At 49.8% G+C, this 21,022-nt stretch overlaps 2 protein-coding genes across 2 annotated transcripts; one reads left to right on the top strand and one right to left on the bottom strand.

The window, feature by feature from the left end:
* Positions 1–6,548, bottom strand: ZSCAN32 (zinc finger and SCAN domain containing 32). The gene is made up of 2 exons (XM_026002986.2): positions 6,393–6,548; positions 1–1,401 (listed from the first exon to the last, which is right to left on the bottom strand). The coding sequence occupies exon 2, from the start codon at positions 1,301–1,303 to the stop codon at positions 539–541; it is 765 nt and encodes a 254-aa protein (XP_025858771.1). The 5' UTR covers positions 1,304–1,401; positions 6,393–6,548; the 3' UTR covers positions 1–538.
* A 4,337-nt stretch (positions 6,549–10,885) lies between these two features.
* Positions 10,886–20,527, top strand: ZNF174 (zinc finger protein 174). The gene is made up of 3 exons (XM_026002988.2): positions 10,886–12,027; positions 13,199–13,421; positions 17,263–20,527. Exons 1-3 carry the CDS (start codon positions 11,620–11,622, stop codon positions 17,862–17,864), a joined length of 1,233 nt encoding a protein of 410 aa, XP_025858773.1. The 5' UTR covers positions 10,886–11,619; the 3' UTR covers positions 17,865–20,527.
* The last annotated feature ends 495 nt before the right edge of the window (positions 20,528–21,022 follow it).

Here is a 21,022-nt window from a genome sequence, read left to right as displayed (position 1 = left end):
TTTTTTTTTTTTTTAAGGTTTTATTTCTTTATTCATGAGAGGCAGAGATGAAGGTAGAGGGAAAAGCAGGCTCCATGCCAGGAGCCCAACGCGGGACTCGATCCCAGGACCCCAGGATCACAACCTGAGCTGAAAGCGGCACTAAACCGCTGAGCCACCCACACTACCCTTGGTTTAGGATGCTTCTAGGCCCCATCCACTTCTAGGTGTGCTTCCCACGAGAGGGCACACATCTTCTCTGACCTGCCCCAGAAACCCTTCCCAGGCCACCAGGCACCCATTGTCTCTTCAGAACATTTTACTCTACATTCCTGGCAGGACCTTGGATCCTGTAGCCATCTTGGCTCAAAACAGATGTTAGTCCACGATGACACAGACCTGTGGGTCCCAGGCAGACCTAGAGAGAGCTCAGCACTCTTCTGCCTGATTTCCTTTTCCTGCTGTGGTTCTTGAGATCCACTTGTGAGTCTCCTGCTGAGTCAGAGACTGGTCCGTAGAAGCCTCCAGAAACCAATGGAAGTTCCAGGAGAGACTCAAACTACAGAACTGATATGTTGGCTTTCCTACACACTCGTAGCCGTGTCCCTTCTTGGGGTGTGAGTGTGTCTTCTCTGTGTGTCCCCTGCTGGCGGGTGAGGACAGGGTTCTTGGGGAAGCTGTTCTCACACCCAGAGCACGTGGAGGGCTTCTCCCCAGCGTGTGTCTTCTGCTGGGCACTGGCGCGGGAGCTGCTCTTGAAGCTTTTCCCACACTGTGCACATGGGTGGGGGCCCTGCCCTGTGTGGCCTCGCTGGTGAGCACTGAAATGGGAGCTGTTGTTGAATCTCTTCCCACAGGTGGTACACTGGTAAGGCTTCTCCCCAGTGTGGGTCCTCTGGTGTACGATGAAACTGTAGCTCTGGTTGAAGCTTTTCCCACACTCCCCACAGTGGTAGGGTCGCTCCCCTGTGTGTATCCTTAGGTGGGCAGTGAGGTTGGAGTGCTCACTGAAGCCTTTCCCACATTCCCTGCACCTGTGAGACTTCTCTCCTGTGTGGATTCTCTGGTGCCGGATGAGGTAAGAACCTCGACTAAAGCTTTTCCCACACTGCTGGCACTTTGATGGTTTCTCCACTTGGGCGACTGGCTGGTGGAGACAGGGAGAGCCCCGAGAGCCATCTCCCAGGCTCAGGACATGGGCACAGGCCTTCTCCCCAGCACGGAGTATCTGCTGACTCCACCTCTCCTGGGATGGGCGTCTCCAATGCCCTCTTAGCAGAGGCTCGCCTTTCTGGCCTCTCTTGGGCTCAGGGCGCCAAAACATCTCACTAGACTTTCTCCATAGGGTCTTCTTCGCTTCTGCTTGCCCCAAATCATCCCATTTCCAGTTCTCCTTTTTAGTTTTGTTCTTGATCTCAAGACCTGAGGGAAAAAAGACACTGGACTGTGGAGAAGGAACAGAGCAATGAGGAAAGTTAGAGTTAAAGCAGCATAAAGGAAATACCTAAAAGGAGTCTTTTTTAAAAGATTTTATTTATTTATTTATTCATTCATTCATTCATTAGAGAGAGAGATAGGCAGAGTCATAGGCAGAGGGAGAAGCAGGCTCCATGCAGGGAGCCTGACATGGGACTCGATCCCAGGACTCCAGAATCATGCCCTGGGACAAAGGCAGGCGCTGAGCCATTCAGGGATCCTGAGTCTTTTTTTTTTTTAATACAAAGATTTTATTGGTTTATTTGAGAGAGAAAGAGAGAGGCAGTATGAGCAGGGCGAGGTGGGGACTAGGAGAGGAAGAAGGAGAGGAGGGAGCTGACTCCCCATGGAGGAAACTTGAAGCGGGGATCAATCTGAAGACCCAGAGATCATGACCTTTGACGAAGGCAGGTGCTTTACCAATGGAGCCACCCAGGGGCCCCCGAGATGGAATTCTTCACAGTATTCAGCCTTCTGCTAAGGGATAGCCTAGTTTCTTTTCCAGCTGCAGTATTTTCAAGCTCCAAACCCTGTGGTCATGGGGAAACACCCCTAGATTCCACCTACTGTCCCACACTGTGGTCTTTTTGGATGTTCGAACACAGTGACACATGCAAGGCAGAGAGGTCAGCTCTGTCACCTGCCAGTCTGTCAGCCTGCCAGCCAGGCTCCACCTGGAATCCTTACAGCTGCACCACAGTAACAACAGGCTGCCTGAGATCAGGTGAATCGAGCAGAAAGTGTGTTGCCAGGACACGGCCAGCCCACACTCAGCTCAAGAAAGGAGGGTGATGCTGGAGGAGAAGGGGACAGAGTCCAGGCTGGAGGCCTGTGGCAGTCTGAGAAAACCGAGGAAAGGAGCTGCACAGGAAAAACACCACGTACTCCGTGGAAGATGTGGTGGAGGTGAACTGTCACTGGAGGGCAAAGGAACAAGGGCCGGCCAGCAGGGCACTGAGCATGGCAGCAGCAGAGGCAGCTCCCTCTCGAGTGCTGGCCTGAGGGACTCTGGGTGGACTTCCCAGCTGTGCCTTGGCGGTCAGAGCCAGCAGTGCTACCCATGTGTGTGGGAACAGGACTGGCAGGTGGGGCCTCCTTCCCGGTCAGGATCCTGGAAGTCTTTCCATCCCTGGCCGCACCATCTGTCCAGGCCCCTTCTCCAGCCTCCATGGGCTCGCCCTCCTGCTGGCTCAGCTCTCCAGCCTCCGTTGCCCTTCCCTCCCGGCCAGGAACAGCACAGCTTGCCTCCTTGGGTGCAGAGGCCCAGGAGCTTGAGAGGGCATGCACTTCTCAGAAAGGACACAGGGCTCGGGCACACAGCCTCCCCTCCCCTTGCAGTATCTCGACCCCAGGCCACTGAACTTGGTGTGAGACTGCCCTGGGGCCCGCAGAAGGCCGTGCTCCCCGAGTCGTTCTGTCACCACCCTGTCGGGCTGGCTGTGCTGAGGAGTCTGGAGTTCCTCATGATGTTGAGCATTCCAGACGATGGCCAAGACTGGCTTGGGTGCATCGCCACAGGGCCCGCCTGCTGTACAAGGACAGGGGACACGATGACATACAGGGGCCTGCATCCCACACGGTAAGTAAGGTTAGCAGCCCAGGAGGTGACACGTGGTTTGTGCAGCTCTGCCACGACTGTGCGCTGACATCCCTGGGAAGCCACCACAGTGGGCTCCTCTCCTGAAACACAGACGTTCAGCAGAATGGAAAGGCCATCCTCTGATGATAAGGGGTTGTGGAGTATTTACCAGAGCCGCCCTTTTGTTTCTCTTTCTCCTGAATCCCCCCCCCCCCCCCATTTCTCATGAGGTGACCTGTGTGACCTGTGATGCTCGCCCATGTCCACAGTTGGGGTAATTCCTGAGGGCGTGTGGCTCTCCTGGTGTGACACCCTGCAAGGACTGGCTGCCTCCTGAAGGTCTGGGCCTAGTAGCACAGCAGCACAGCTCAGGTGCATGCCAGGCTCACCCCTGCCCATCGGGAATGCTCTCCGAGGTGTGTGAGCGCACGTTCACTCGCGTTGCTGTGGTGTCCCTCAGATGGTGCTTCATTCTTCCCAGCTACACACGGCCCAGGCTTTACCTCCGCACTCAGTCCCCATTGCTTCCTGCGTCCTGCCCCCGCCTTGTTCCCGCTCGCTGTCACAGGTGCTGTCCGCCCTGTCCTCACCCCTCTGGCGCCTAGCTTTACAGTCTGCGTGTCCTTCCTATGCTCAGACTCTCCCTGTTTGTCTCCTGCTTCCCTCGCCCCAACAGTCTCCACACTCCTGTCTGTGGCCTTCTTTCTTGCATCTTCTGGTCTATGTCTCTCTCTTAGCAAATGAACACAGCCAGCCTGGACCTGTGGGACGGGACCTCCTTACCCAGAGAGTTCTTTCTGTCCTTCTTCCATGTCACCCCCTTGTAGAGGGCCCTCTGTGCAAGGCCCACGTGCGTCTGTCCTTCCTGACAGAGGGATCCCGCTCTGTCCTCACATGGGACCGGTCCCTGTAACAACATGGGGGGCCGCTGCTACCCATAAAACAGCACTGCTGTAGCCTGGCATGGGGCAGAGATGGGTCCACAGGCTTCCTCCCTGGGGAGCAAAGGGCCACGTGGAGACATCAGATGGATAGACAGCAAGCAAAGGTGTGCCAGTGTGTGGACCTCATGATCTTTCTAACATCTTGGGGAGGAAGGGGCTTTGGCTTAGAGTGAAGTGGGAACCTCAGGAGACATCATGCATCATGAACAGCTCACCTGGGCCCCCAGCTGCCCAAAGCCAGTGCCTGTCTCCTGGTCTCAAAACCCTTCTTCTGGGCCAGGTTCCTGGGAGCCTGTGCCAGTAGCCAGGCTAGGGAGAAAACAGCGTCTGGTGGAGGGCAACTGCCACGAGCAGGGGCTCTGAGTGCAGTCACAGTCCAGCAGCACTGGGAACCCGTCACAAGGCATCTTCCTTGGCTCCACCTCCCCCCGCTGAATCTGAAGCTCTGGGCAAGGGGGCGGGAGGCATGCCCCCCAAGTGAGTACGAGGATAATGAAGTCTGAGGACCACTGCCAGTGCCAGTGCCCTCTGTTGAAAGGCTCCTTTCAACAGATCATTGGTATAATAGCTGTTTATTTAAAAAGATTTTTTGTTTTTCATTCTAAAGCAGTATATGGGATGCCTGGGTGGCTCAGTGGTTGAGAGTTTGCCTTGCCTCAAGGCATCACCCTGGAGTTCGGGGATTCGAGTCCCACCTTGGGCTTCCTGCATGGAGCCTGCCTCTTCCTCTGCTTAAGTCTTTGTCTCTCTCTGTCGGTGTCTCTCATAAATAAATAAAATCTTTAAAAAAATAAAGCAGTAAAAAAAAAAAAAAAAAAGCAGTGTATACAGGTTATAGGAAAAAAAAATAAATGAAGGGCTTGAGCTCTGAGCCCTACCACCCAGAGATGACCATAGTACTCAAAATAGCACAATAACTCAAACCTTTTATTTTTTTCACGCTAGCATATATATTCTGTTCTTGAAATCCCTCTTTAAGAATCTAGTAAGGAAATGGTTCTTTTGTTGACTTATTAATGGAGCCTCAGAGGACACCACAAGATGTGATCCTGAGGAGGTTACAATACTTGGGATCTGAGCAGCCTGAAGGCAGGGTGAGCAGCAGAAATGGAATCAGGCACATTGTTAGTCCTGCCCCCCTTCACACTCAACCCCAAAGTCTCAGAAGCCACACACCAGAGGGTGGCAATGTTTCCAAGAATTAAAAAAAAAAAAAAATGCTAGGATTTATACTGATATTCATTGTTTCATCTGCTTAGAAAACACTATAACAAATAGACCTGTTAGAGACTTTTCCATTTCATAAGCGGAAAGTAGATAATTCACAAACAGAAGGTAGGCAACACAAACAGTGTGAATATGTAATGTTTTCCTCTAGGATTTGGATTAAGTAAAGAAAACTTACTGAATAGGCATACCGCCTGACTGACTCAGTCAGAAGAGCATATGACTATCTTGAAGTTGGAGTTTGAGCCCCAGGTTGGGTGTAGAGATTACTTAGATAAGTAAAATTTTAAAAATAAGTTACTGATCACCCTATAATGGAAGCTTACAAGGCAGCAGTGGTTGTGGATGGTCTTGAAACGTGTACAACCACAGTGCTTCACTGGAAGAGATGTAGAAAGACAGAACCTTGGTCTGACCCCCTAATGGAGTATTATTCAGCCTTGAAATGAGCAAAGTAGTGATGCAGGCTTGACATCTGCTCAGTGAGGGAGAGCAGGCAGGGAAGGTCACTTGTTGTAGGATACTCTTTTTAGAAATCTCAGAACGAGAAAATCCACAGAATAAAGAATAACTTCCCCAATGGGTCCAGGGTTTCCTTTTGGGGGGCTGAAAATGTTTTGGAACTGGATAGAGGTGGTGATTGTATCACCTTGTGAACGTGTGTGCTGAATGCTCCTGGACTGTTCACTTGAAAATGGTTAATTTTGTTATATGAATTTCACTCCAGTTAAAAAATGTTTTGAATTTTTTTCTAGGAGCCTGGGTAGCTTCGTCCGTTAAGTATCTGTCTTTGGCTCTGGTCATGATCTGAAGGTCCTGGGATCAAGCCCCACATCCGTGTTTGCTGGGAAACCGCTTGCGATTCTCTTTCTCCCTCTGACTCACCAAAAATTAAGCTGGATGAGAAAGGGGTTTTGTCTCAAGTACATGAAAAGCTGGTGTGTGTGTGTGAGGGTAATTGTACAGATGTGAATATACCTGGTTTAGAAGTAATAGAATTAAATTGTAGTGAAGGAGAAATAGGGTGACACATAAGAAATCACCCTAAGTGCTATTACCCTCAGGTAGCATTTCAAATTTTGTTTTGTGACTATTTTAAAAGCATTGAATCTAGAACCCCGCACCTTACTCAAGCTTAGACCTGCATTCCTCCCTAGCCCCCAATGAGGGCAGAGACTTCTGCTTACCTTCTGACTGTTCCCCTGCTCTTTGTTGTGAGCTCCATGACCCTTCCAAGGTGCTTTCCTCTGGATGAACCTGTTTCAGGTGGGATCTCGGGGACTCTCTAGCTGCTCCCAACAGGGTTGTCTCTTCGTTAAGCACTTTCCAGTCCTCAGAATCTAAGACCTGAGAACAGAACCCATCACCTGTCACTATAAATCCCTGCCTCATGGACTGTAAAGCCCTTATGAGTGGCATTAGGAAATGACATGGGACATAAGGAAGCAGAAGAGAAATACTCTCAGGGCCCTTGTAACTTAAAAAAGAATAATAATAAAGAATAGAATTTGGTCTCATTCACCTGGTCTCTAGTGACTAAGACCATTACCTGAAAGCACCAAGCAGAATAGTGGCATGGCCAAGAGCTGACCAGGGAGCACATCTGCTGCAGGTGAGCACGTCAGCCTCCTGTATGGCACACTGCTGCCACCACTGCGTGTGGGGCCTCTCCCCCGACATGCGGGGCCTCACTAAATCTGCTCAGTTGGCTCAGCAGAAGAGAAAGCCCTCCCCTGGGCCCTGTCTGAACCCCACAGCCTGCTCCAGGACTCTGCTGCTAGACTGTCATCCACCCTCTGCCTACACAGAATCTAATAGGTCTTGTTAAAGCTCAGCTCATACTGTCCCTGTTGACATTGCCTTCTGCCCTACACCTCTTCTCCTGGATCCCAAAGCCAACCCTCACTTCCCTGCCAAGCGTGCCAAATGCTCTGCCCCCTGAGGCTCCTGAGACAGCTGCTCCTTCCCTCAGCTCAGCTCCAGTGTTCCCTCGGAGATGCCACGCCCACTCCTGTCTGCCGTACCCCCCCCCCCCCCCCCCAGTCATTCTCCAGCACAGCAGCTGGCTCGGTCCCATAGAGCACTTCTCTGAAAGTATCTGCCTTCCTTTGCTTGTTGTCCCTTTCCCCCATGGAGTGTGGGCTCCTGCGGGCCAGGGACCACGCCTGCCCTGTTCACTGGGAAATCCCCAATACGTGACACACTGCAGGTACCTCAACGCTCCCTGGGTCCCTCAGAGCTACCTGCATCCCTTACGTCCCAAGCTTACAACTGTCCTTCAAGTGACTGAGGGGTGGTACACAGCGGCAGCTGGCGTCCTGGCAACTGCTGCCAACCTCCCCTGCTCCCTCTCACCTCCACTTCTTGCTCACCTGTTTCATGCTCTGCCTTTCACATCCCAGATAGATTTCAGGTCACTCTTTAACCCTTACATTCCTATACCGTTTGCTCCCATGAACAGCTTGGCTGTGAAATGTGGGTGTCACAGGAGAGACCGTCACCACAGAGAGAGGGCGAGGGGATCTGGAGCAGGATGACTATCAGCATGCAGGGGCTCCCACTCCTCTCCAAACTCTGCCTCCACACATGTGCTACTGCTTGCCCGGCTCCCCTCCCTCCCAGGTGTTACTAACTATCCCAATCCCATGGATCCTTCATGAACTTCCTCAGTTCGGACCCTAATGTGTCCCCACCACACGGCTCTGCCTTCTCCACATTATGTCAGCACGACTCTTCCTCCCACAGCCCAAGGACAGGTCTCCCTCGTCCCTGAGGATGGAAGCCAGCACCTCCCGTTGCAGCCATGCAGTCTCTGCACCCAGCGAGCTGCTTCCTGGTGACCAGAGGCTCTCAGGCTACAGCCTGTACAGTCCCTCTGACCCACACTCCTCATTACTCTGTGCCTCTCTCAGACTCTGGGATCTCACTTGTCTTCTGCCCACAAATCCCACAACCAAAGCCATGTTCCTTTTGTCCTTCTGTGCCTTTCTCACCTCCCTTCTCCTAAAAGGACAATATGGTTACACTGACTGGATGTCAGACCTAGTCTCTTTTTGACAAGTGCATACTTTGTGAAAGCATCACCTGCCCCATACTGACCCCTGAAACCCAGCAGCAGGAGCAGCTCTGATACAACTTCTTAACTGTTGAACACATGGCATCTGCACTCATGGAACCTCTCAGCAGGAGACTCTGGGTTTTAATTCACCAACTCATTCCCCTACTCCTGAGTGAGGGATAGTTGGCCATTCCCTGGCCTTCTGTTGGAGCTATCTGAGCTTTTACATCTGTATTAGGGACCCTAAACATTCACTGAATTTATCAGTGTCTACATTATTGCAGCGAATGAGAAATTCTCCCCATAGATAGAGAACACAGGACCACCCTAGGTAACGCAAAGTTTCTGGTGGGCGGTGGAGGGCTACTGTGCATTTCTCCACTGGGCTCTCTCCACTAACCAGATTCCTGTGTTTCTCACTCAATTCTTCATTACTGAACTCACCAGGTTCTGAATGTCTCTTTTCACTTGTTGTCCAGACCCAGTCTGTATATCCTCAACCAGAGCCACAGCTTATTCACCATTTTCTGGATGTTGCTCCTTTACCCGGGTCTCGATCTCCTCCGGCAAGATGGTCAGAAACTGCTCCAAAACCAGCAGCTCCAGCATTTGCTCTTTTGAATGTATCTTAGGCCTTAGCCACTGACAACAGAGTTCCCAGAGCTTGCTGAAAGCTTCATGGGGGCCAGCTCCCTCCTGGTAGCAGAACTGCCTGAAGTGCTGGCGGGAAGCTTCAGGGTCGGGGTTGTTGCCGTGAAAGGTTGATTTCTGTCCTTGTGAGCAGTTCTTGCATGGGAATGAGTATGCCTGGGGACTCCTTGGTGCAGCCATGATTTGCTTCAGCAAACTGGCTGACTGGTAGCCACTTCTACCCTGGAGATCAGATTCCATTTCTTCTCACATCATGGAGAAGCCAGTCTCCTGGACACCGGTGAAAGTCTTTCTAGAATCAGAAAGACATAAGAATAGCTTAGTGGTGCACAATCACAGTTGGAAAAGACTCGACTTGGAAGGGAGGCTGCAGGAAATGGAAAAAGCATAAAGTTATCTCCCATTCCTTCCCTCTGCTTCTCATGATGTACCTTCTGTCCTCTTCCTTTGCTCCCTCTACAATCTGAGGATCTAAAGCACTGGAAATATCCAAACAGCTTTCTCTATACCCGGACTGGTGTGTGCTCATGAATTTCCCAAACTACTTTCATAGTGTAGTCCAGCTGTTCTTTCTCGTGTTCACCATATGCCAGGGTCTTGTTCCTCGCCCTCCCTCCCCTCAAGAATCAGGAGCCACCTTCCCGGTAGGTACCTCTGGATTAACCCCTTCATCATTTACACCCTCCTCCCTACCACCACCAGGATACATAGTGTGGAGGAGAATTGACTGGCTTGATGTATGCTTTTAGTTTCCAGTATTTCTTCTGAATGCATCTTCTTCCTTGGTGATCTAGCCCCTCTAAACTCCTGTGGCTCCGGTGCAACTATTCATTACAAGACCCCCCCCTCCCCCCACAACCCCCACCCCAGGAGTGGCATCTGACATCAACTGAGCCTGTCAAAAGTCTCTGAGGTTTTACCTACAGGTGGAGTGGGAGAAGTTCCAAATTTCCTAGGAATTGCTGAATCTGGACGATGTAATTGTGTGACTCAATACTTCAGTACTCCACCAAAGGAGTGAACCTGTTCACAGGAAGAAAAAAAAAAAAAAAACTTTAAAAAAACTGGATCAAGGTTGCTCTTCTTCCAAAGAACTTGAACTGCCTTCACTTATAATCTTTTTTACACATACTGCGCCCCAAGAGGCTGTAGATAAGAGAAATGGAAGGCGCTACTAGTAGCATTTAGGAGCCTCACAAGGCACAGCGCCTCGGCAGCCAAGCCCAGCCCCCGAAGATGTTGCCATGCCGCAGATTTTCTCCGTCCCGCACCCTATCCTGATGACTAACTCAGTAAATGCTATCGTAATTCCCTGCGAAGACGGAGCCTGTGCTCCTCTTGACCCCTAACGTGTCGTCTGTAGTTCGTTTGAGAACGCTGCTCTGGTGTTTCATTCTGGCGAAGACCCGGGCCCTCGGTGGAAAGCAGGACGAGGTGGGAGCCGCCTGGTGCGCGTCTCGCTCGGCGTTAATGCCCTGATCGTCCCGGGCGCGAGGTCGGGAGACGCCTTCACAGGCGGCGTGAAGAAGCCACCTCAGGTCACAGCCCGCAGGGAGTCCCGCTGGCCGGCTCGAGGGAGGGGTGCTGTCCGGGCCTGTGCCCACAGCCCTGAAAAGACTCGCAGTGGCGAGGGGCTGCCACTCGAGCTGCCACTCGTCAGCTGGCAGGCTGACGTCGGACCTCGTTTTGAGCCCGCGGCCACGAGCAAGCAAATCACTCACCAAGTCGCTCAGCCGCGGGTCCGAAAGTCAATGCATGGATCCCCCGGCGCCCGTCCACCCGCTGCGCATGTTCGTGAGCAGAGCCATTGGACTACAGCTCCCGGCGTGCCCTACGAAGGCCGTTCGCCGTTCCTTGCTAGCTCGAAGAGACTCAGCAGCAAATAGACGCGAAAGGTCGCCCTCTGGGAGCCAATCCCCCAGGGGAGGGGGCGGGCCCTCCTTCGTAGTACTTCTCGCGTCATTCCTCCTCAGCCAGTGGGAGTGTCCGCGTCGAGCGGCCTCGGCCCCGCCCCAGCCCTGGCTCCTGGGTTTCGCATCCCTGGTCCCCCGAGAGGTGAGTCCGCGGCGGGTGGGCGTGGGGTGCAGGCAGTCAGGGACGCTGTCGCCTCAGGCGCCACCCCGGGCTCGCACGCAGCCACGAAGTTGAGCCGTAGCGTCTCCCATCTCGGGGGCTGCCCGGGCGCCCTCGGAGGCCGGCGCGGAGGGCCTGCCGGCCGTCGGGAGCCAGCAGACGCGGCGCTCCGCCTGCCCTGCCGCGAGCGGCGCCCTCCGCGCCCTCCGCGCCCCTGCCCCCCAGCTCCCGGCGAGATGCTCGAGGCCCGCGCCGCCCGGCTGCCGGTTAGGTGGCGCAGGCCACCTGTGTGACAACTCCCAACTTTTCCTGGGGGTTCCCGACCGCCAGTAACGGCACGTTGCGCAATTCCTCTGAGACCTTGCGCGCTTGTCGATGAAATAAAAGAAGGATTTCCCCCCAGTTCCCTGCAGGACGTTATGACTTTCCTCTATTTCAAGGCAGTTGAGGAAAGTGCCAGGGGGACAGACTGTCCCCACCCTCAGGCCCTGTGGTGCACTCAGGAGCTTGGGGCCTGGCCTTGTCACGCCCTCCCCAGCACCTGGCTAACACTAGGGCAGATTTGTACGGAACCATGAGCCCGAAGGCCTGAACCGCTTCAAGGAGAGAGAGCCTGGCGCCGGCGCCCCAAGATGGCGGCCAAGATGGAGATCACTCTCAGCTCGCAGTCCCACATTCAGACTTCCTCCAAGCCAGAAAGACACATAATAGCAAAGCTGGAAGACAAACGGAAACCCACTCTGCAAAAAGACCGCCCGGATCCTGAGCTCTCCCGCCAGAGCTTCCGACGGTTCTGTTACCAAGAGGTGTCCGGACCCCAGGAGGCCCTCTCCAGGCTCCAGCAGCTCTGCCGTCAGTGGCTGCAGCCCGAGCTGCACACCAAGGAGCAGATTCTGGAGCTGCTGGTGCTGGAGCAGTTCCTGAACATCCTGCCTCCAGAGATCCAGGCTCGGGTCAGGCATCGATGTCCAATGAGCAGCAAGGAGATTGTGACCCTCGTGGAAGATTTTCAAAGAGCAGCCAAGAGACCAAAGCAGTGGGTAAGGAGGGCCCTCTCTCATGGTCCCAGGATTTCTTTGTCACCTGGATAGTATCTGCTCTCTGGATCCCTCCCTAGTCAGAGTCCAGAAATGGCTTCAGATGTGGCTTCTGACCTCTATTTGGGAACACCCCCTGGGAAAAATAACAGGTTTTCAGAAAACCCAGGCACTGGCACTCCAATGAGGAAGCAGGGGGTCAAGTAAGGTCCTTGCATTGTTGCCCACACATTTCCCCACACCCATTCCTTCTGAAGTTTTCCTAGGGTCAGGATTCTTAGCAGCAGGGTCATGTAGGGTAGGAATTTGACTTGGGTGGAACTTCATGGTAGACCTTGCTTTGGTGAAGTGTCTTCCCTTCCGATCAGGAAGCTGCAGCTCACTTGGTGGGTATTTCTTCCAACCCCCATCTACAAGTCAGACCCCAGTCAGGGCCTAGGCAGAAAGCAAACAACCACGTGCTTTGAGGAATGGAGGCAGTCAGAAACAGGGTGGGTAGTCCTCTCAGAGCCCTGCTACTACTGGGATCTCCTTACTAGAGAAGCCTTGGGCAGGACGATTTATTAGATAGTTTTTTTTTTTTAATTTTTATTTATTTATGATAGTCACAGAAAGAGAAGGAGAGAGAGGCAGAGGGAGAAGCAGGCTCCATGCACCAGGAGCCCGATGTGGGATTTGATCCCAGGTCTCCAGGACCGCGCCCTGGGCCAAAGGCAGGTGCCAAACCGCTGCGCCACCCAGGGATCCCTATTAGATAGTTTTTTTAATGGCCTGATCATATTCCTTCCTGATCCAGTGGGGCCTATTTTCAATAGAAGTAAGGAGGCGGATGGACAAAGGGTGAGATACTGCTGTGCCAGTGTCATGACTGACCTTGTTATCTGTGCTTTCTCTTATGACTTTGAGGCTCTAAGAAAGACCCTCGTTTAGGGGCACCCACTCAGGAAGTCTCAGCTGGTTTGAAGCAGCCTCCACAGGTTAGGATTAATCTCCCAAGTCATTCTGCATGTCTTTCCTTTTGCTACCTTTGAGAGTTTCCATAGTCTCTCAAAGTTGGCCTCCAGGCTGTTATGGGGAATTCCCAGGGCAAAGGGATCATTACAGAGCAGTGAGAGGTCAAGCTGCCCCCAGTCAGTCCTTGAGCTGTGCTCTAATGCATAGGGCTTGTTCCTAGGTGGCCGTTTGTATGCAAGGGCAGAAGGTGCTCTTGGAGAAGACTGGATCTCAGCTTGGAGAACAGGAACTCCCAGACTTTCAACTGCAAACTCCTAGGAGGTATCCCAGAGAGAGTTCTGTGGAGGAGCCTTCCCAGGCGGCATCTCAGGATCAGCTGAGCTCTCATCATTGGGAAAAATCCCCGCCCCTTCAGGAACCAGACCCCAAATTGGCTGGGACAGGTAAACACTCCATGCTTCTTCTCTCCCTCTCCTAAATTCTTTACCTCCATCAGAACATCTTGTGGTTCTGAAACCCCATAGACCGCACCTTGGTTCTTCAAATGTTTTATGTTACTGTAGGTCTTTATTCCCTAATGAATTTCATTGATGAGAATGGCAGTGATAGTATATATAAGAAGTGTGGTTCTGTTATTTTCTATTAATGAGTCTTTGACAGTCCAGTGCACAACAGGGTTATCTACTCTGTCCCCTTCAGAGCTGCTTATAATGAAGACAGATCCACATATGACCGTTGATGAACATCTATACAAATGTGGCCGAGTTCCATCCCTTAAAATGGTCCCATGTTGAGAAGGGGTCTAAAGAATGTTGTGCTCATTAGAGGAAAAGACCTGGTCCGTATTATTTTCTGCCTCTTCCTCCTCCTGTGACATTGTCTGTGCTTTAAATCCTTGTGTCCATTTCCCTATCTGTCCATGGTACAATGCCAGTGATTGCTGGCCCTGCTGTACTCAGTACTGTGATCTCAGACTGAGTTACGGAGACACTTTGGTCAGTCTTAGTGATGTGAATAGAGGGGACAGTCAGCAGGTTAAAGAAGGTTTCCAAAAGGTTGGATCACCTTGGTTCCCTAAGATTTGCTACATGCAGTGACACCTTGGATTGGTTATTCTTGGAACATAGGAATAAAGAAGACCTGGGGCATCCAACAGAAAAGAACTGTGACCCTGGCTGAGGTCCTGCCCTATAACCTATGGGCTTCATGCCCCTGAGCGCACACATTGCCTTCTCCTGCCTCATTGCAGGCATCTCAGTGCGCTTGTGGGCCCTGTCTCCTTTTATTTGATCCCCGAAGGTGGATTATCATGTTCCTCACCTCCAAGATCCAGTAATGCCTCCCTTCAGAGCTGCACTGCTCAGTAAGTTGCCTCTAGCCATATGTGACTATGTAAATTTTATTAAGAAGATACAGTATAAAATTCACCCCTTTGAAGTATGCATTTCAGTGTTGTTTAGTACATTCATACACGTTTGCGACCATCCCCATTTATCCAATTCTTGAAAATTTTCATGACCTCAAAAAGAAACCCAGACTCCTCGGCACTTTCTAGCACCCACTCTCCAGCCCCTGGCAACCACCATCTCCTTTGTCTCTGGATTTGCTTATTGTGGATATTTCAGGATGATATATGTTGTGCTCTTCTGTGACTGGCTTCTTTCACTGAGCACGTTTTCAAAGTTATCCATGTTGTAACATGCATCACCACTTCATTTGTTTTTATGGCTAATATTCCATTATATGGACGTTTTGTTTATTCATCAGTTGATGGTCATTTGGGAGGTGTTTTCACTTTTTGGCTATCATGAATAGTGCTGCTATGAACTTTTGTGGATGAGTTTTTGTGTGGACATTGTTTTCATTTCTCTTGTACCTAGGAGTGGAATTGCTGGGTCAGATAGTAGCTCTATGTTTAATCTTTTGAGGAAACGCCAGACTCTTTTCCAAAGCAGCTGTGCCATATTACATTTCCGCCAGCAGTCCCTGTAAGAATTCTAATTTCTCCACATCCTTGTCAACACTTGTCGTGTTTCTGTTACAGCAGTCTTGTTAGGTAAAAACCGGTATCTCATGGAGGCTTTACTTCCCTGATGGCAAATGATGTTGAACATCTTTTCATGTGCTTATTGGTCAATTGTATATCTTCTTTGGAGAAATATCCATTCAGACCCTTTGCCCATCTGTTAATTGGGTCAGTATTTTGTTGTTGTAAGAGTTCTTTATAGGGGCGCTTGGGTGGCTCAGTGGTTGAACATCTTCTTCAGCTCAGGGTGTAATCTGGGGTCCAGGATTGAGTCCCGCATTGGGCTTCTCGCAGGGAGCCTGCTTCTCCCTCTGCCTATGTCTCTGCCTCTCTTTGTCTGTGTCTCTTGTGAATAAAAAAATAATCTTAAAAAAAAATCTTTATATACCCTGGATACTCAACACCTGTTTTCTCTCCATGTGAGTTGTTATTTCACTTCCTTGATAGTATCCTTTGAAGCACAGATGTTTCTAATTTTGATCAACTTCAATTTATCTGTTTTTCTCTTCTTTGCTTGTGTTTTTGGTGACATATCTAAAATACCATTGCCTAATCTGAAATTACAAAGATTTAAACCTATGTTTTGCTCAAAGAAACATTGGTTAGCTCTTCTATTTAGGTCTTTCATTCATTTTGAGTTATTATTTGTGTGTTGTGAGGCAGGGGTCCAACCTCATTCTTTTGCATGTGAAAAATCCAGTTGTCCCAGCACCCCCCCCCTTTTTTTAAAGATTTTATTTATTTATTCATGAGAGAGAGAGAGAGAGAGGCAGAGAGGCAAAGACACAAGCAGAGGGAGAAGCAGGCTCCACACACAGAGCCCGACGTGGGACTCGATCCCAGGACTCCAGGATCACACCCTGGGCCAAAGGCAGGCGCCAAACCGCTGAGCCACCCAGGGATCCCCTTTAAACTTTCCTCTCTCTTTTTTATTTAGATTTTATTTATTGAGAGAGAGAGAGAATGGCTTGGACACAGGCAGAGGGAGAAGCGGGCTCCATGCAGGGAACCTGACTTGGGACTCTATCCGGGATCTCCAGGATCACGCCCCAGGCTGCAGGCGGTGCTAAACCGCTGCGCCACCGCCACCAGGGCTGCCCCCCAGCACCCTTTACTGAGAGACTATTCTTTCCCCAATTAATTGCCATGACAACCTTGTTGAAAAGCAGTTGAGGGGCAGCCCCGGTGGCTCTGCAGTTTAGCGCCGCCTTTGGTCCAGGGTGGGATCCTGGAGACCTGGGATCCAGTCCCAGTCGGGCTTCCTGCATGGAACCTGCTTCTCCCTCTGCCTGTGTCTCTGCCTCTCTCTCTCTCTCTCTCTCTCTCTCTCTCTCTCTCTGTCTCTCATGAATAAATAAAATCTTTTTTTTTTTTTTTAAATAAAATCTTTTAAAAAAAAAAGAAAAGAAAAGCAGTTGACCATAATTGCATAGGGTGCTTAGGGTGCTTATTTAAGTTTGAATTAAAATTAGGTAAAATTAGATTAAAATTAAAAATTCTGTTTCTCAGTCATGCTAGCTACATTTCAAGGACTCAGTAGCCTCATGTAGCTAGTGGCTGCCATATTGAATAGCATGTGCACATGTGCACATACACAGATACTTCCCATCTGTCAGAAATTCTGTGGGATAACACAGCTGTAGATCCTCCAACTTGCCCACAGACATTCCAGCTTGTTCCATCCTGATCCTCAATCCTGATGGTCAGAAATTGCAGAGTTTCTGAAGTTAGGATACATGTCTAACCCGTATTGCAGTTCTTAACCCTAATGCTGTCACTTTGTAATGAAGAAACACTCCACATTTGCTGGATTTCCATTATTTCAAGAGATAGTGGTGATCATTCAGTGTCCACGTGAGTATATTTGCAGTTTTGAAAGTTCAACTCTCTCATTTGTTAATTGGTGCTCAAGTCTGATTGGTTTGCTTTTCCATATTTCTTCTTTCCCTAACGTTTCCCTAAAGGTAGGAAAGAGAGATGGGGTTGGAGAACTTCGTTCTTAACTTTGGTATAAATAACAATCACCCCAGGAGCCTGTTATTCCTGTAGATTTCCAGGTCCCAACCCCCACTCTACCCCCCAGAGATTCTGACTCAGCAGCCACGGGGATGCAGGGGCAGCCTGTTTGTGTAACGAGTGCCACATATGAGTTGAATGGAAGTCGCCAGTGGAGGACCACACTTTGAGAATATTTATTAGCTCTTTTGCTGAGATTTCTTCAAAGCCCAGAAAATGAAACATATTCTTTCTAATTATAGAGACTCCCAGAATGAAAAGTGACAACAAGGAAAATCCACAGCCAGAAGGGGCTAAAGGAGGAAAGCCATGTGCAGTGTCCCCTGGCAGATCCAAAGGGAATAGTCTGCAGAGTCCTGAACCGAGAGGGGCGAATATGAATGAATCCCGGTTGTCACGGAGGCAGGTCAGTCCCCCGAATGCTCAGAAGCCATTCGCTCACTACCAGAGACATTGCAGGGAACTGGAATACATCAGCAGCCCACTGAAAAGCCACCCACTGAGAGAGCTGAAGAAAAGCAAAGGAAGCAAAAGGAGCCTGAGCAGTCGTTTGCAACGTCTTGGTCACCAGCCAACCCATTCAGCAAAGAAGCCGTACAAATGTGATGACTGTGGGAAAAGCTTCACATGGAATTCGGAGCTGAAAAGACACAAGCGCGTACACACAGGGGAGAGGCCCTACACATGCGGAGAGTGTGGGAACTGCTTTGGGCGCCAGTCTACTCTAAAGCTGCACCAGAGGATCCACACCGGAGAGAAGCCATACCAGTGCAGCCAGTGTGGGAAAAGTTTTCGCCAGAGCTCAAACCTCCACCAGCACCACAGACTCCACCACGGGGACTGAGAGCAAGCCTCATTCTCCCTGTTCAGAAGGAAAGCATCTATAAGGCTTCTGTGTTTCTCCTTCCCCTGACTTGCATGTAAATCACAGACTGTGTGTGTGACTTACAGGGAAAGCAAGAAGTCCTCAAGGAATGCCAGTGCGTATTTGGCTGCTGAGGAGTCCCAGAAGACATCAAGGGGGATGTGACCCTGTCAGTGACAGAGTGAAGAGATGTCAGGTCTGGGTGTTAGGTGAGAGAGAACTGAGGTCTCTGCTTTCCAGCAGAAAGTAACTGCTAAGACAATCTGGCTGATCCTGCAGGTGCCCCTGTCCCTTTATTTATTCTCTAAATACGTTCAAGGGTAAATCACACATATAGTTAATGTACTGTCATACCAGACAATCTTTATCACATACACACTTCTTTAATAAAGATTAGTGACCCACTAGAATTTCAAGGCAAAAGTTCATTGGAATATAAATCCCCTAATATTCTTACTGAAATTCCTGGCTATTCTTAACAAAGGGCACATGGAGTGAGACTTTGAACACGTTTGTATGAGGAGAGGATTTCCAAGTAAATAGTGCTTTTACACGTGCACGCACACATTTATATGAAAGCACCTTTGATTGGGAAAAATCTACACAGCTGCCATAGCCCCCACCCAGGTGACAGGGGAAAGCTACAACAGGAAAGAAGCACGTAGTGCGTGTAGACAGCTAAGGACATACCAAAGGGAACCCTTACTGTTCTCCTTCCTCACTTAGGCCAGCAGCCTTAAGAATAACAAAATGATTGGAGTGAGGAAGTGTTATTTATAAATAAGTGGATTATCTCAGCACATTTACTAAAACCCATTAAAATTGATTACTTTTTTGATATATTGTATCTAAATGAATTTTCTAAAAACACAAAATATATTTGTATGGAATGTAAAAGTTCTGGAATGAGGCCAGAGAATTGATCTAATTCCATCCTTTCATTCTCTCAAAGTAAGAATCCAAAGAATCCAAACCCAATCAGTATAGTGTTTAGTCACCCAGAGCAAGCCAGCTGACCTCTGAGTTCAGAGAAGACTGTGGTAGAGTGGTGCACTGCCTCAAGCAGGAAACAGGTAGATGACATTCTTGTAAAAGCATCTGTATCTTCTAGTCACTCTCAGTCACATCCGGGCTGTGTCCTTTGCTACATCCTTACCCCCTAGGCCTCTGCACATGCTTCTCCTTTGATTTTAGGACCTGGCACCTCCCTCCACTACTTCCTCCACCTCCCATCTCACAGGAACATCCTGCTCAGCAAAACCTTCTCTGACTGGTTCCAGGCAGATTTTATTGTGTTACTCCCTGCTCTACTGTGCACACCAGTGGTGGTCAACCTGGGAGCAGTTTTGCCCCCCGCCCCCTGAGGACATTTGGTCATGTGTGGAAATGTTGGTTGTTATGACTCGGGGAGAGGGAGGGTAGTTCTAGTTCCTGGCCTCTCATAGGTAGAGACCGGGGATGCAGCTAAATGTCCCACAGTGGACAGGACAGCCCCACAACACAGTCCAGTCTCCTGGCCCAGTAGTGCCAAAGTTGGGGAACTGTACCGTACACAGTAAAAGCTCTTTAAGGACAAGAACCTTATTTTTCTATCATTTTAGTTTTAGACTAAGCCCACACCCAGCCAAGAGAAATAGCTGTTCAGCAGGGCCCTGTCCTGCCTGAATCAGAGATCCTGGTGACAGTGTGTTGAATGCAGTTGACAAAGCCTCTTGCCTTTTGGGCAGAGAGAGACTTAATGGAAGCTCAGTGGCTTTTAGACTATGCTGCAGTCCCCTTCCTGGCAACCATGTTAAATATTAGAGGAGCTTGTCTTCATTACTACACCTGCGCCTTACCTTGCCCCCATCTCTAGCCTCTCACCAGTAGAGCCTCTTGATTCCTCACTGGCTCCCACCTCATCCATCTTTTTGCAGCACAGTTTTGCTGTCACAAGGCCCTCCTAATCATAGTTTACATGTGTCAGTTTCCTGTTGGCGCTATAACATGACCACAAACTTAGTGGCTTCAAACAACACAAATATAATCTCTTAGAGTTGCAAATCTTGAAGTCCAAAATCAGTTTCACAGAATCAAAATTCAGGTGTCCAAGGCTGAATCTGTTTCCTCAACTTTCTCAGCTAGTGGCTGCTTGTGTTTTGTGGCTTGTGGCCTCCATCTTCAAAGTGCACGCCTCCACCTGTCACCACATCACCTTGTCCTCTTGCTCTGACCCACCAGCACCCTCTTGAAAGGGCCATCATGATTATATTGGGCCCACCCAGATAATCCAAGATAACCCCCCCATCTCAAGTTTCATAATCACATCTGCACAGTCCCTTTTGCCATATAAGGTAACATTTACAGGTTTTAGGGATTAGGATGTAGACATACTTGGGGGGCCAGATTCAGCCCACCACACCTGTCTGTTAAATCAACTTTGTTGGTCAATGATCTCACCTAAAAGCAAAGGAACTTAGATTTCCACTCTTAATTAAGAGGGTTGCAATAGGACCTCTTCCTTAAAGGAAAGCTTTGTTTGTTTGCTATGTTTTGAAGAACCTGTATGTGTTTTTGCTCTTCTGAACAAAATAACAGCTGAATCTTAAAGTCTTTGGGTATTTGTTCAACTGTGGTCCTTGAATAAATGACAAAATTACCAATATGAATATCACTCATTCCAAAAAGTTTTCAAGCCTCTGATGCTACATTGGCTCTTCCAGGCTGGTTTTCCTCTGGCAGATTAGGCTCAACTCCAGGTGAGTAGAGTCTGAAGGCTGGAGAAAGGCACCCAGCCATATTTGAGGGTGTACTCAGTTCCTCAGATGTAGTATCCTCCCTGTCCCCATTGCCCTCATGGTTCCACCAGAGAACTTGAGCATAGACTACTTACTTGCAGGCTTGCAATTACCTACTCCATATAAGAAGTACTTTCTGGGGATCCCTGGGTGGCACAGCGGTTTGGCGCCTGCCTTTGGCCCAGGGCGCGATCCTGGAGACCCGGGATCGAATCCCACATCGGGCTCCCGGTGCATGGAGCCTGCTTCTCCCTCTGCCTGTGTCTCTGCCTCGCTCTCTGTGTGACTATCATAAATAAATTAAAAAATATATTTAAAAAAAAGTACTTTCTGTTCACCCATGAGCAACCTGTAAGGTTA

Source organism: Vulpes vulpes, chromosome 3 (assembly GCF_048418805.1).
Source record: "Vulpes vulpes isolate BD-2025 chromosome 3, VulVul3, whole genome shotgun sequence".
NCBI classification, from domain to species: domain Eukaryota; kingdom Metazoa; phylum Chordata; class Mammalia; order Carnivora; family Canidae; genus Vulpes; species Vulpes vulpes.
The sequence above is the reverse complement of the archived record's forward strand: the minus strand, read 5'-3'. Positions and strand labels throughout refer to the sequence as shown.